This window comes from Artemia sp. Qi Xiang Cuo, chromosome 7 (assembly GCF_049724085.1).
Source record: "Artemia sp. Qi Xiang Cuo chromosome 7, ASM4972408v1, whole genome shotgun sequence".
NCBI classification, from domain to species: Eukaryota; Metazoa; Arthropoda; class Branchiopoda; order Anostraca; family Artemiidae; genus Artemia; species Artemia sp. Qi Xiang Cuo.
Genome location: NC_142800.1, coordinates 767723 through 782504, shown reverse-complemented (window position 1 = coordinate 782504; position 14782 = coordinate 767723). Strand labels below are relative to the sequence as shown.

The 14782-nt window shown below is 36.1% G+C and overlaps 1 protein-coding gene across 1 annotated transcript in view; it reads right to left on the bottom strand.

Annotated features, from left to right (window-relative positions):
• Window positions 1–3610: 3610 nt before the first annotated feature.
• LOC148949838 (mediator of RNA polymerase II transcription subunit 29-like) overlaps window positions 3611–14782 on the bottom strand; it is a 53511-nt gene continuing 42339 nt past the window's right edge. Inside the window, exon 4 of the mRNA XM_089091322.1 lies at window positions 3611–3927. Coding sequence (XP_088947448.1) covers window positions 3706–3927 — 222 coding nt within the window. The 3' untranslated portion in view covers window positions 3611–3705. The remainder of the gene's footprint in view (window positions 3928–14782) is intronic.

Here is a 14782-nt window from a genome sequence, read left to right as displayed (position 1 = left end):
AAACCTAAATCATTTAGTACCACATTTACCCCCCAAGCGAGGTCAGAGGGAGGTGAAAGCACCCTTTTTCGCTATTGGCTTACTTTTGGTTTTAACGGTGCTTTATTGCGATTTCATACTCGTGAAGTCAAATATCAACTAATATTGAGCCTCTCGATTATTATCAACCTGAATACAGAAGTGGGGGGGGGGGGAGCAATTTTACTTACGACCATATATTTTTGCTGTTTCTTTTTTTTTTCAGGTCTAAAGAATGCAAACCTGAAAAGAAGATTTTCTTCATATTTTCTTGAAGGTCTGTCTTGACTCTCCCACTCTTATGTTTACACCCAGCCTCACCTTTTAGCACTGGGGATGCTATGAGAACATAAGAAGAATACGATTTTTAACTTCACTTTTGGATTTGAGAAATTCGATTATTACTGTAAAAAGCAAGAAAAATAAAACTAAAGCAAAAAAGAGGAAACAGGAACACTTCAATCACAACTTAGTTTTTGATTATTATTATTGAAAGAATCAAGACTTCGTTTTGATTACAAAGATCTATGCAATAAAACACAAATTTTGGCTTTATCATATTGGTTATCGAAATTATAACGGCCCAAAGAAAATTATACTTATTGCGAGTGCATCGAAGACTATCATAGTTACCTTTTCAGCTGCAGTGAATAAGTTTGAGTAGGCTTTCAGGAGCAGCCGGCATATCATTCGTAATGGGTATATAACCCTTTGACGAAAGTACCCAGGCCCAGTCTTCAGGGATTAGAGCTGTCGCTGAACACAACCAAGTCATCATTTGAAAATAAACACGCAGGTAGTGGTACTTTTCAGCAGCAAGTATGGGCGGTAAACGTTCAGGGTAGATAAAACTGGCCGCACTGGCTACTTTCTATGTGAACAGACGGTGTCGGAGTTCAGATAAGGATTCATCGGAACCGGCTCTGTATCAACGTAGAATAGCCTTGTCGCCTACCGTAATCAGTTCTTCCTTGTTTGCTTAAGAGCAGTAAAACATCTGACTGGCTTCAAAACCTGTCATCAACTGTGGCGTTCAGTGATGAAGCTTTGCCAACGCCATGTAATCGCGAAGTATTAGAACCTCCTGATAAGGCATGGACAAACAAAAGTGACAAAAGTAACTCAGCAGCAAGTATGGGCGCTAAGCGTTCAGGGTGGATGAAACTAGCCGCACTAGCTACTTTTGATAAGAACAGACGCTGTTGGAGTTCAGGTAAGGATTTGTCGGAACTGGGTCTGTATCAACGTAGAAGAGCCTTGTTGCCTACCATAACCAGTTCTTCCTTGTTTGCTTAAGAGCAATAAAACATCTGACTGGCTTCAAAACCTGTCATCAACTGTGGCGTTCAGTGATGAAGCTTTGCCAACACCACGCAATCGCGAAGTATTGGAACCTCCTGATAAGGCATGGACAAACAAAACTGACAAAAGTAACTCAGCAGCAAGTATGGGGGTAGGCGTTCAGGGTGGATGAAACTAGCCGCACTGGCTACTTTTGATAAGAACAGACGCTGTTGAAGTTCAGGTAAGGATTCGTCGGAACTGGGTCTGTATCAACGTAGAAGAGCCTTGTTGCCTACCGTAATCAGTTCTTCCTTGTTGGCTTAAGAGCAGTAAAACATCTGACTGGCTTCAAAACCTGTCATCAACTGTGGCGTTCAGTGAGGAAGCTTTGTCAACCCCATGCAATCGCGAAGGATTGTAACCTCCTGAAAAGGCGTGGACAAACAACAGTGACTTTGTAACCTCTGATGGTAGCTTTATCTTCAGTCTGGAAATAAAGAAGTGCTTGCTAAGGTTTTTGATAGTGTATCAGCAAGACCAACAAGTCGGTATAATTTCAAATCAAGCAGGTCTACCTCGTCTCGGCTGAAGCAAGCACAGTTTTTGCCATTAAAACGTCAGCGTCGGAATTTTTCAATTTTTGTGTTATTTTCAGTGTCCCTGTACTAAAATTAATTGGAAACGACCTTTCAATCCGGAAAACACTGCAGAAATTTAAAGTCCAGAATCCCCCTTGTTTTCCTTGAAAAAGGGGTATTTGGCACGGGCGATTTCGAGCTATTCTGTATATACTATTAAGCAAATATTTCTAAACATTTTGGTGTTCATTTGTGTGCAAATATGGCACAAACTAAGATCCTAATTTCTCTCTCATCCCTCTGACTTCATTTAGGGAGGGCATGGGGCACTAAGTGATGGAATTTTTCAATTCTGACATCATTTTTGGTCTCCCTAGACTTAATTTAATAGGAAACGACCTTTTAATCCACCAAATATGACACAAATCAAGATTCTGATTTTCATACCCCTCACACCTCGTTTAGGGCAGATATGGAGTTGGAATTTTACAATTCTGACATCATTTTCGATCTCCCCAGGCTTAAATTAATAGGAAACGACCTTTTAATCCACCAAATATGATATAAATTAAGATTCTGATTTTCATACCCCTCAGACCTCGTTTAGGGCAGATATGGAGTTGGAATTTTACAATTCTGACATCATTTTCGATCTCCCCAGGCTTAAATTAATAGGAAACGACCTTTCAATCCAGAAAATACTGCAAAAATTTGCAGTCGAGATCCTCCCCCCTCATTTCCCTCTCTTTTCCTTGAAAAAGGAGTATTTTTCCACGGCCAATTTTGGATATGTTATTAAGCAAATTTGTCTGAACATTTGGTGTCAAAATATTTCTATTACTCATGTGTCAAGGTTTGGCCTTTTTTCGTAGTTTTACTGGACTATAAAGGTCCTATCTGCAAAATGTGAATATTCTCCTTTTCTTATAAATGAATGTATGTATATATATATATATATATATATATATATATATATATATATATATATATATATATATATATATATGATATATATATAGATATATATAGATATATATATATATGATATAGATGGTCAGTTTCAGTTCATCAGAAAACATAAGAGCTGATGATCTCCTGATAAAAAGTGCCAAGCTTGCCAGCTTCAAACTTTGAATTGAATATCAAAAAATGAAAAACCTGAATCAACAGAAGTAGCTCGGAAACAACACCTTCTCCAACAGTTTTAGATTCCTGATTCTTATTTCGACGTAGACCTTAGTTTTGTTTTTATTCCTAATTTACCTAGATATCATTATTATCGAAAATAATTTAAGAATATTTTTAACAATTGTTTAAAAATTTGGTAATAAACTCTTGAATATTAATAAGAAGTAGCCCAAATTTTACTCAATTTCTATCACCATTATTAATTATTTTCAATTCACATGATGAATACATAATAAGCCTGAAAGACCATAAATATTGACAAAAAATAGGTAGTTTGCACACAGGAAATATATTACATTAGTCAATATGAAATTGACTAATATAAAAGAAGGGAATAAAAAGGGTAAAGCATACATCAGAGATCCTATCATATTTCTCCAGGAACCCATTAAGAGCTGGGTCGACTTTGGCTGAGCTTACAGAGTCGTATCACTGACCCCCATTTCAAACCAAATAACTAGCAACATCAGGACTAAAACCCTGTCCTCACGGACAAAGGATTTCAGGTCTAGCGTACCAACCACTCGGCTGAGTGATATCAATGACTTAATAATAATGTATTCTCAAGAATCGTTAAAAAAATATATAATAAAACTGAATGTCAAAAAGAAGAAAAAACAATTCTTGTTGATCAATCTTAAGATTCTTGTTGACTCGTTGGTGCAGTAGAAACAGAAGCCTCGATCAAAGAGTCATGCAACTCCTTACAGAATTCAACTTGCAATCGAGTCAGGTTTAAAAACTGTGAATAATTGATAGGCTCCAAGGCTGTAGGTGTCTCTGGTCTCGACCCAACTATCGGAACGTTGGCATAGCGATGACTACTCGAAGTCTGCTGGGCGCACTCAATTGCATTTTTCTAAAAGCAAAAATATTGATTTTTAGCCTTTTTCATTCGTAGAATATATAAAATGTTTACTTACGTTTGAAAATACGTGCCCAAGTCTAAAAATTTTTGAGATTCTTAGGCTTAGATTCTAATAAAACAAAGAAATAAATCTGGAAATGATAAACGGGTCTATCACCAGTATGAAGAAAAAAAGATAGAAAAACAATCAAACGAATATTTTGCCCGTATACAACAAGACTTCTTCAGCGTAGAGAAAAAAGTGAGAGAAAAAGAAAAAACAACTAGAATCTAAAACTAAAATAATATAGACAAAAACATATATAGAACTAAAACAGCCAAACTAACAAATATTCAATTAATACTCACATATACAATTACCAGCTACGTCTATGAAACCACAAAAGTAAATGGATTATAAATTTAAAATTTAAACTGAAATTATTTATTATGTTTAAAAAAAAAAAAAAAAAAAAAACCTAAAAGATTTGCAACATTAAATGCTAACCGTAATTATTTCTCAACAGAAAAATTAAGCATAGTTTAAAGTTTAAACTGATAATCCAGTTGCTTTTGTGGTTTCATGGAAGTAACTGGCTAATAGTATATGTGAGCATTAATTGTTAATTTATTAATTAGGTTGTTTTAATTTTATGCATATTTTTATTTATACTATTTTCAAACCGGAGTTTCAAACCGGGTAAAATCCCCCTGGATATGGCCATGTGCCAGTATGTCAGCCTCAAGTGGCTTTAAACTACGAAGTCATTATAGTAGTAACAATTCAAAATAATTAGCGATGTAAAAAAAAAAAAAAAGTACGAAAAAGTCTAACTTTAAGATAAATCTTTGACAAAAATTTCATAATTTTTCAGCGGGCCAGAATTCAGTGGCGTAATTTCGTCAAAATCATGGGGAGGGGGCAAAGTTGGAACTAATTTTCCCAAATCAAGTGAAATCACAGTGGAAACAGAAAAATGAGTCATATATATTATTATAAAGGCAGATTTACTTAAGAAAACTGACCTGTTTCTCTTGATACTTGAATTATGCAGGCTTACCTTAATTTTGACAAGATTTTTTGCAGAAATTAAATTTCAACTGAAGGGGGGGGGGGCAAACTGAGGTCTGGGGGGACAAACTTGGGTCTGGAGGGGGCAGTTGCCCTCCCCCTACCAAATTACACCCCTGCCAGAATTTGACCAAACATTTGTTTTACAAAGGAAACCCGTACAATCAAATTAAGAATTTATATGAAATGTAGATGGCATTGAGTTTAAGGTATAAAGTTTTAATAGCTTTAAATCAGAATGACCGCATATTGGACATCTCTACTTTAGTCAAAAAAGAAAATTGATTTATTTGGATAGCCTTTTAAACTCCTTTAGAGCCTCCCCCGGTGACTGAAAAAAGAAGCTACATTGAGTTTTGTTTATCTCGTTAAACTTTTTTTTTTTATTATTCTCATTTTTAGCTTTATTGCTACTATAACTGAAATCAGCCAATCACAGGAGCTGGAGAGGTAGGGATGGTCAGGGGCTAAGGTAGGGTTGAGTCGGTAGGGTGAGGGAGGGGGAGTTGAGTATTGAAGAGTGATGGAGACTGGATTTGTTATTATTATTTTTCTTTTATATTTTTATTTATCTATTATTAGTTTTAATTCAGTTATTTATTTATTTTTCTATTTTTTTCTTACATATAGATTATAGTTTTTTTATTTTTGGTTTATTTATAACAATTTTAATTAAATAGTTGAGGTTTAAGTAAATACTTGAGTTAATTGGTAAGTAGTTACGTGGACTATGACGTGACCGCAAACCCTCATAGGTTTTCTCAAGCACGAAAGTATTGTTTAATAACTTTACTCCTTTGTGAATGTGGAATAATAAACTTACACACTTATGAACATTACTATTATTATTTAAAATTGTACCATTAAATGTTAAAGTTTTTTTTTATGTAGTTTGCTTCAGTTTGGTCATGGTTTCCTCGGACAAGCGTGAGCGTGAGCTCATGCTTGTGAAGCCTAGTGAAGCGTGAGCTTCACTAGCAAAATAGCTACTTTTGTTGCCGCTTAGAAACAAGCATGTGACTCTGACAGATAATAATATTAATTATTATCAAAATATTAATAATAAATTAAAATTAGTCTATTTGAAAAATGTTTAGAATAAATCTTTGAATGTCCAAAATAAGGAGAAGAAAAAAGGATATGTGAATATTGGTCCGGCACCACTTTAATCGATCCAGCTTTACCACATGCAAAATTGTGCAAGAAGAATAGAATAAAAGAACTTATGAAAGTTATCGAATATATTTTAGACCACATTCTTATATTTCCAGGGTGACTGGGCGAGGAAAAGGATTTCTTTTGAACAGGCCTTAGATAATCACCTCCAGTTATAGGTAGTTTTGTCAGGCTGGCCCTTAAGCTAAGTTCTGACAGAGTGCGACAAAAAATTGCTTGTTAATAAATAGTTCAGAGTGCGAGACAAAAATCGCTTGACAATTCGCACTGCAAGCGATTTTTTTCTTTTTTTGGGGGGTTTCAAGAGATGAAGAAAAAATGGAAGTACTTTGTGCTTATATAAATTGTAGGTGATTAAGAAATATCTGATTAAGGCTGATTCAGACAATACTTGTTAGCAAGCAGTTGTTCACGCACAAAAGATTTATATGGGCAAGAAAAATATGATTTATCAATTTTCATGCCTAAATATTACTGACAAGTGACTATAGAGGCCAACCAATTGGCACACGCTCCTCCTCCATCTCAATCTATTTAAAGCATCCCTCTTTACAACCACCCAAGAAGCTCCAATTTCTTATAAGTTCTTTCTTACAACCTCTTTCTACTCTTTTCGGGGATGACCTTTTTTTTGGCCCTAGTTGGATGGCCAAAAAGGCCAATCTTTGGCAATCTGTCATTCTTCATCTGCAGAACGTGTTCTAGCCATCTCAACCTTTCTCTCATCATAGCCCTGAAAAAACGGGATTAGATCACATTTTTCGCACAGCTTACTGTTTGAGATACGGTCAGTTAGTCGGGTACCCAAAATAATCCATAGACATTTCCTATGGAAAATTTCTAACAAATCCTGCTCCATCTTCTGAAGTGCCATTGTTTTGGAGCCACACTTGACCACTGTCATCAGTACAGCTTCCAACATTCTAATCTTGGTTCGCAGACTTATCTTTCTATTTTTACAAACCTGTCTCAACTATGAAAAGAAACCCTGGACCTTGGATAATCTACTTTTAACATCTCCACTGCACCCACCGTCTTTAATAATAATTAATTAAAAAAGCTTTTTCCACAAAATAAGTTTTTCAAAGAAAAGTAAAGAACTTCATTAAACAAAAAATGAGCAAAAATCAAATCAAATAATCTATCAAGCGTGAAACTACCACAAATCTGCATTGATACATAAATGAGGCCCAGAACGAGCAGAAATTACAATAAATAACCGAGTCAAACTAAAAACGAGCAGAAATTAACATAAGTTGGGTTCAAAACCCCTATGCCTTCCCAAGGCCAGAACGAAATTTGCACTTTACTGAAAAAATATTATTTTTGTTTTACTATTAAAGCTTTAATAAGTAAAATAATATTATCATTTTGATTACTAAATATCAGTATATGTATATTAAACTGACAAGGCACATTCATTTGTTTTCATTTTCATTCTTTTTCATTTAGAATTTTCAGTTCGATCTTCTGATTGAATGACGCAGAAAAATTTTCAGCAATTTTTAGCAACAAACACACTTTCAACCACCTGGCCAAACATCGTGCTGTACACTTTAGTTTTAAACCACCTCAAATGTACCTAAAATGAAGAACTGGATGTCATTCGCAAAAAAATCTGTTTACTTTCTTTGATAGCTTGGATACACTTACGCTTTTTTGATTTGGTTAAATTTTAAAAGCAAAAGTAGCCCCGAAAGTTTGAACATAATACCCTCAGTCGTTCTTAGGATACTGCTGAGATGCCTTATTTTTTATTTATTTATTACCCGTCAAAAAAAGGTACAAAACACGGAGTATCACTAAAAAAGAAAAAACACACACAAAAAACAAATTACAACACATTACACATAATCGAACAAATCACAAAGACGAGAAACAAAAACTCAATCGTACACTACACTGCAGGTACGTAAGAAGTTTTACTTTTTAAACTCCCAAGTACCGTAAGAAAATAAGCAGTATGATTTATAACTTCACATCCACAGAGCTAACTTACAGAAAAATACGCGACAACTAGAATTCATCACAAATGGACACAATCACCTAGATTGAAGGTGACAAGAGATAGTAAAAAGACTAAATACGACAAAGAGATGTGCGAAGAAAAATAAAGGGATATCGAGTTACTGCCTTAGCAAACGGTACCAAGGGAGGTAAGAAACTTTCTCGTTGTACAGTTTAATTTGTTCAATTATAGCTGCCGTTGGGTCTGCAATTATAAAATTTTGAACGAGGTGTGAATTTCTTGCCCACGGCGGGAGCCGCAACAAGAACTTCGCATACTTAAAAAACGCGGATCTGAGCTTTCTTTTCTCTGGCTCGCGAAAAATTATCCAAAACGGGCTTAGATACAGGAAATGGGGAAGGGATACTGCGTTATAAGATCGAACCAGAATTAAACGGTTGAAACGGATTTTAGATGAGACTACTCTACTGTAAGCAAAAGCCAGGCGTTTACGGAGATGATCAATAAGAAGGGAGCGGGTAGTTTTTAGATCCTTTCCAATTGGTAAACCAAGGTACTCAACATTCTCAACATTCTACGAGGCTCAGAGAAATAACGAAAAACGCAGCAAAGCTGGAGCGACCACCGATCCACTCATCCGAGCGCTACCTGAAGTCATTTGGTCCATACTTCGTAAAACACTACAATGGTGACCCAGAAAAATTGTAAATAAATCAAGTTTGAATAATTTAATTTTGTAAGTGTTTTTAAATTGTTTGACTTCCGCTGTTATTTTTGTTGTTAACAAGAATATTAAGGGAAAAATAAAGTGAATTTGAATTTGAAAAGGTAAATAATTTTCAAGACTGGGGCTACAGATAGTTCTCCCAGCCTTAGAGACACGACCTTTTCTTGGCGCCAGTTGAACAGAAGAATATCACATTTCCGGAGATTAAATTAAAGGCCAATGCTACCGTACTTTGATTTTAGTGTTGAGAAGGTAGTCTCTGTAACTGCGACTGTGTGGCTGGGGTTCAGAATGTCATCGGCGTAGGCTATCATTGTAACGTCTATGCCACAAGCTATGCATGTTGTGTCGATAATTGACTGTGGTTCAATAATACAATTATTAAAGGCACAAGGAGATGTGACTGATCCTTGCCGAGCACCCTTTTTTACTGGGACTACAGGATTCCCTCTGTAGGACAGCATCACGTCTGGTGTATATTCAGTGAGGGTTCAACCATGGCCAGGAAGTACGAGTTCAGCCTGTAGGTGGTCGTACATGTCTTTAATGGGTAGTAGGATGTCCTTCTGTACACCTCTCTTTCCCATATCCATATCTCTTTCCCATATTGGGAATTAGCATTAACAGAGTGCATTTTGATTTAACCTTAAGGCAACATTTAGTTTTTAAACATAATGGGCAAATGGGAGGTTGGGCATGGTAGGAGGACTAGTTACCTTTCAATCACTTTCGACCATTAAAAAGGACATCAGCCCTTTCTATTTTTAATCGAATGAGCCCTTTTCGAAGTTCCCCCGACAACTCCTTCGATATGAAGCGCGCTGGTCAAAACAACAACAACAACAAAAATAATAAATTATGCCCACACACATCTATATTGTAAAACTGTAAAGCCTTCCAATCACTGTCGACTTCTACGAACGGCACTAGACCTTTCGATGTCGAATCAAGTGAGTCCTTTTGAAAACGAGAACACTTTCTTTAAACACCTTATATGCCCCCCAGGGTATAAATTACAATCCTTACCCTAAGGGCTGTTAGGGTTGTTGTCATCCTCTAAGACCTAATTTCCAGAACTTTAAACTACGTTAGACAAAATGGCTATCTCAAAATTTTGATTGGATGTATTTGGGAAAATGGTGGGCGTCAGATGGGCTGTAGTCCCTCTCCAATCACTTCCAATTATTAAAAAGTGCCCTAACTCTTTCAATTTCCAATCAAATGAGCCCTTTTGAAGTTTCTAAGACAAAACTTTCAATAAAAATCTTATATGCCCCCAGGGCATAACTGACTGGGAGGTGTCATTCTCAAAGACCTAATTTCCAGAACTTTCTACTACGTTGAACAAAATAGCTATCTAAAAATTTGATTAGATGTGTTTGGAGGAATGGTAAGCGTGAGAGGGGGGTTAGTTACCCTCCTATCACTTTCGACTATTAAAAAAGGCACTAGCCCTCTCAATTTCCAATTGAATGTGCCCCTTTTGAAGTTTCACGACAACTCTGTCTATAAAAACCTTATATGCCCCCAGGGAAGAACTTACAACCTCTGCCCTGGGAGCTTCGAGGGGTTTGTCATACTTAAATACATAATTTCCAGAACTTTCAACTACGTTGAACAAAATGGAGATCTCTAAACTTTGATTGAATGTTTTTGGGGAAATGGTGGGCGTAAGAGGAGGGTTAATTACTCTCCACTCACTTTCGACTATTAAAAAGGGCAATTTCAATTTCCAATCAAATGCGTCCTTTTTGAAATTTCTATAACAACTTTCTATATAAACTTTATATGCCCCCAGGGCATAACTTACAACCCTTGTACTGAGGACTCTGGGGGGGTTATAATCCTAAAAGACCTAATTTCAAGAACTTTCAACTACGTTGAATAAAATGGACATCTCAAAATTTTGATTGGATGTGTTTGGGAAAATGATGGGCGTGAGAGGGGGGTTATTTGCCCTCAAATCACTTTCGACTATTAAAAAGGGCACTAGCCCTTTAAATTTCCAATCGAAAGAGCCCTTTTTCAAGTTTCTAAAACAAAGATTAATAAAAACCTTATATGTCCCCAGGGCATAACTTATATCCCTAGCCCTGAAGACTGTGGGGAGAGTGTCCTGCTCAAAGGTATAATTTCCTTTACTTTGAACTGCGTGGAACAAAACGGCTATCTCAAAATTTTTATTGGATGTGTTTGGGGAAATGGTGGGCGTGAAAGGGGTGTTAGTTGCCTTCCAATCACCTTCGACTATTAAAAAGGGCACTATTCATTCCATTATCCATTCGAATGAGTAATTTTAGGATTTTCTACTCCAACGTTTTCTATAAAACCTTACCTGCACTCTGTGTATAATTTATACCCTTCGCCCTAAAGTCTGTGGGGAGGGGGTTTTCATTCTCGAGAACCGAATTGCCAGAACTTAAAGCTTCGTTGAATAAAATTGTTATCTCAAAACTTTGATTTTCTGTGTTTGAGGTACCGGTGGGCGAGAGAGGGGGGCTAGTTGCCCTCCAATCACTCTTGTCTTTTAAAAAGGGCACTAGCCATTTGAATTTCCAATTGAATGAGCCTTTTTTGACGTTTCTACGACAAGGCCTTCTATAAAAAACCTTATATGCCCCCAGGGCATAACTTACAACCCTTGCCCTGAGGGCTCTGGGGGAGTGTCCTCCTCAAAAACATAATTTCTATGTTTCTACGACACAGAACCCTTTTTTCTGAACCCTTTTTCAAGTTTCTACGACACAGCTTTCAATAAAAACCTTATATACCCCCAGGGCATAACTTATAACCCTTGTCCTGGAGACTGTGGGGGGATTGTCCTGTTCAAAGACATAATTTCCAGAACTTTTAACTGCGTTAAAAAAAAGGGCTAGCTCAAAATTTTGATTGGATGTGTTTGGGGAAATGGTGGGCTTGGAAGGGATGTTAGTTGCCTTCTAATCACTTTCGACTATTAAAAAGGGCAAAAGCCATTCAAATTTCCATTTGAATGAGCCCTTTTTGAAGTTTTTACGACAACTTTTTTGATACGAAGTGCCCTGCTCAAAAGGATAAAATTAATAAATAATATATTGGGTCAATATTGTTCTTATATACCCCCAGGGCATAACTTAAATCCCCTTCCCTGAGGGTTGTGGGGGGGGGGTTTCATCCTCAAAAACATATTTTCTATCCGGAAATAAACTACGCTGAACAAAATGGCTATCTCAAAATTTTGATTGGATGTGTTTAGGGGACTGATGGACGTGGAGAGGGGGGGGAGGCTAGTTGTCCTCTAATCACTTTCGACTATTAAAAATGGTACTAGCCACTTCAATTTCCAATCGAATAAGCCCTTTTCGAAGTTTCTACGACAACTCCTTCGATACGAAATGCCCTGGTATGGAAAACAAAAAATAAATAAATAATACATTTTTTTTCCTTTTTTTTTTATTAACAAATGGGTCACAAAAAAAATAAAATACAAATCTCCATATAATGCTAACAAAACAAAACTGCATATAATACCAACAATATCAAAATAGGTTCCGACGCATATTAGCGTGTTTGGGATGACCCAAAAAAAGGAACACTTCAACTACTTATACACTAATTCACTTCCTCGGGGAAATAATACTCTCTGACTCCTCCTCTCCGCCCCCACCCCAACTAAACAATAAATAAAAAATATAAGGAAAATAAAATTTTTTACAGGGAACTTAAATGAAATCAACACACATACTCAATGATTAATAATGCTTACTTTCATATACCGACAATCACATCAATCAACACACAAGAAAGTTTTTCTCTTAACATTCACAAGCATATACTCACTCCCAGATCAATCACCTAATCCGTGTCTACAATACTAGTTAGAAAAAATACATCGTAAAGAACCACAAAATTCCTGAAGAACCTGCTTACTTTTTACATCCGCCAGAATCCTGTTCCAGACTTCAGAACCAATACACCTAATAAAAAATTTAGGTATGGTAGTAACTGGAACCGGCGTTCTAACTAATTCAACATTTCTAGTTTCATAACTATGGTCCCTTTCATTATAAAGTTCCGAAAAACATACAGGCAACAAATTAGAAGAAAATTTACACATAAACAAATTTACATAAAATTTAACCAAACCAAAGAATGGTAGAATTTTTAGTTGGTGATACCTCGATCTTACCGAATTCTGGGACAAGTCATTGGTCAAAACTCTTACGGCTTTATTTTGTAACACACGGAGCGGATACAAATGGCTAGTGAACGTCGACGACCAAACTGTAACACAGTACAGCAAATATGGATGAATAAGAGAAAAATATAACATTCTAATAACCTTTTTAGGAAAAATTTTGTTATAGCTTCCGCAGAGTTCCAACATTTTTGGCTAATTTAGTACTTATAAATGCAATATGATCTTTAAAACCTAGGCATTCATCTACCATAACACCAAGATACCTTACTGTACTTGTCCGTTTTATACTTCCATTTACTAACTCAATTTCTTCAATCCATGGATAGTAATTTGCACTTCTGCCATATAACAAGAACATTGTTTTCTTCTGATTAACAAGCAGTTTGTTCACTCGCATCCACCTCTCGATTATCACCATTCCTTGTTTCATGCCATTTTTCAAATCCGCTTCTGTTTTTGCAGCCATTGTAAATTGAGTATCATCAGCAAAACTTGGAAGTATTGCTCGCACCGGGCCATCAGTGTACCTTGGAGTTGACAGTTGTTTGAGGCATCCATTTAAATCATTAATGTACACAAAAAATAATAGGGGACCCAACGCAGACCCCTGTGGCACACTACACTTTTCTACCATTTCTTCTGACAGGACTGTGCCCAGCTGTACACTTTGCGTTCTTCCTTCAAGAAATGAAGCAATCAATTTCAGACTTTTAGAACGAATTCCAGCATTTTCAAGCTTAGCCAATAAAATCTTATGATCAACACAGTCAAAAGCCTTCATAATATCTAGAAAAATTGAACCCACCTTTAAACCTGAATCTAGGCAATCGTTAACAAATGTTGTCAAAAATAATAAAGCATGCTGTGTAGACTTATTTTTTCTAAAACCAAATTGACTAGAGTGAAAAAACATCTTTTTCAATATAATCCATCAGTCGTCTATAAATCAATTTCTCAAAAATATGAGAAATCACTGGAAGTAGAGATATCGGACAGTAGTTGTTCATATCTTCCTTATCACCTCCTTTATACAGAGGAATAACCAAAGCACTTTCAAGCAATTAGGGTACACTCCAAATTCAAAACATTGATTGAAAAGGTACAACATATGACTATATATAATAGGGTAATTTTTTTGAACTATTTGAAAGGTTATAAAGTCCATTCCAGCTGCCTATTTTTTCATACTTTTTAAGATATCCTCAAGTTCACGCTCACTGGTTGAAGATAAATGGTTGCATCACTTGCTTCAGGAAGAAAATTCTGGTATGTACCATCACCATTTATACATTCCACAGATGTCGATATTTTTAGCCCTACTTCTGAAAAGTGGGTACACAAGTTATTGGCTACACCACTATCCGACATCCACGGCAAATTATTAGGACTTATTGGTTCATTTTTTGGGATTTTTACCGACTTAATCAGTTGCCATGTTTTAGCTGGGCTTCCTTCATCGTCTTTAAATTTCTGTGCACAGTAATCAATTTCTGACTTTCTTAAAAGACTTTTTAACTTTCAAGTAAATTCTTCATAATGTTCCTTATCAGTTGCTGAATCTTGAGTCGCGCACCTTTTATACATCACTTGCCTTTTTTCCATTGAGGCTAGTAATCCTTTTGCAATCCAAGGTTTAATTGGCAACTTATATCTTTGCTTTGTTTTTTTTAAATTCAAACGCTCTTGAAATAGTAATTTTATTTGTTCGTACCATTTACCAAATTTGTTATCAATACCTGTATT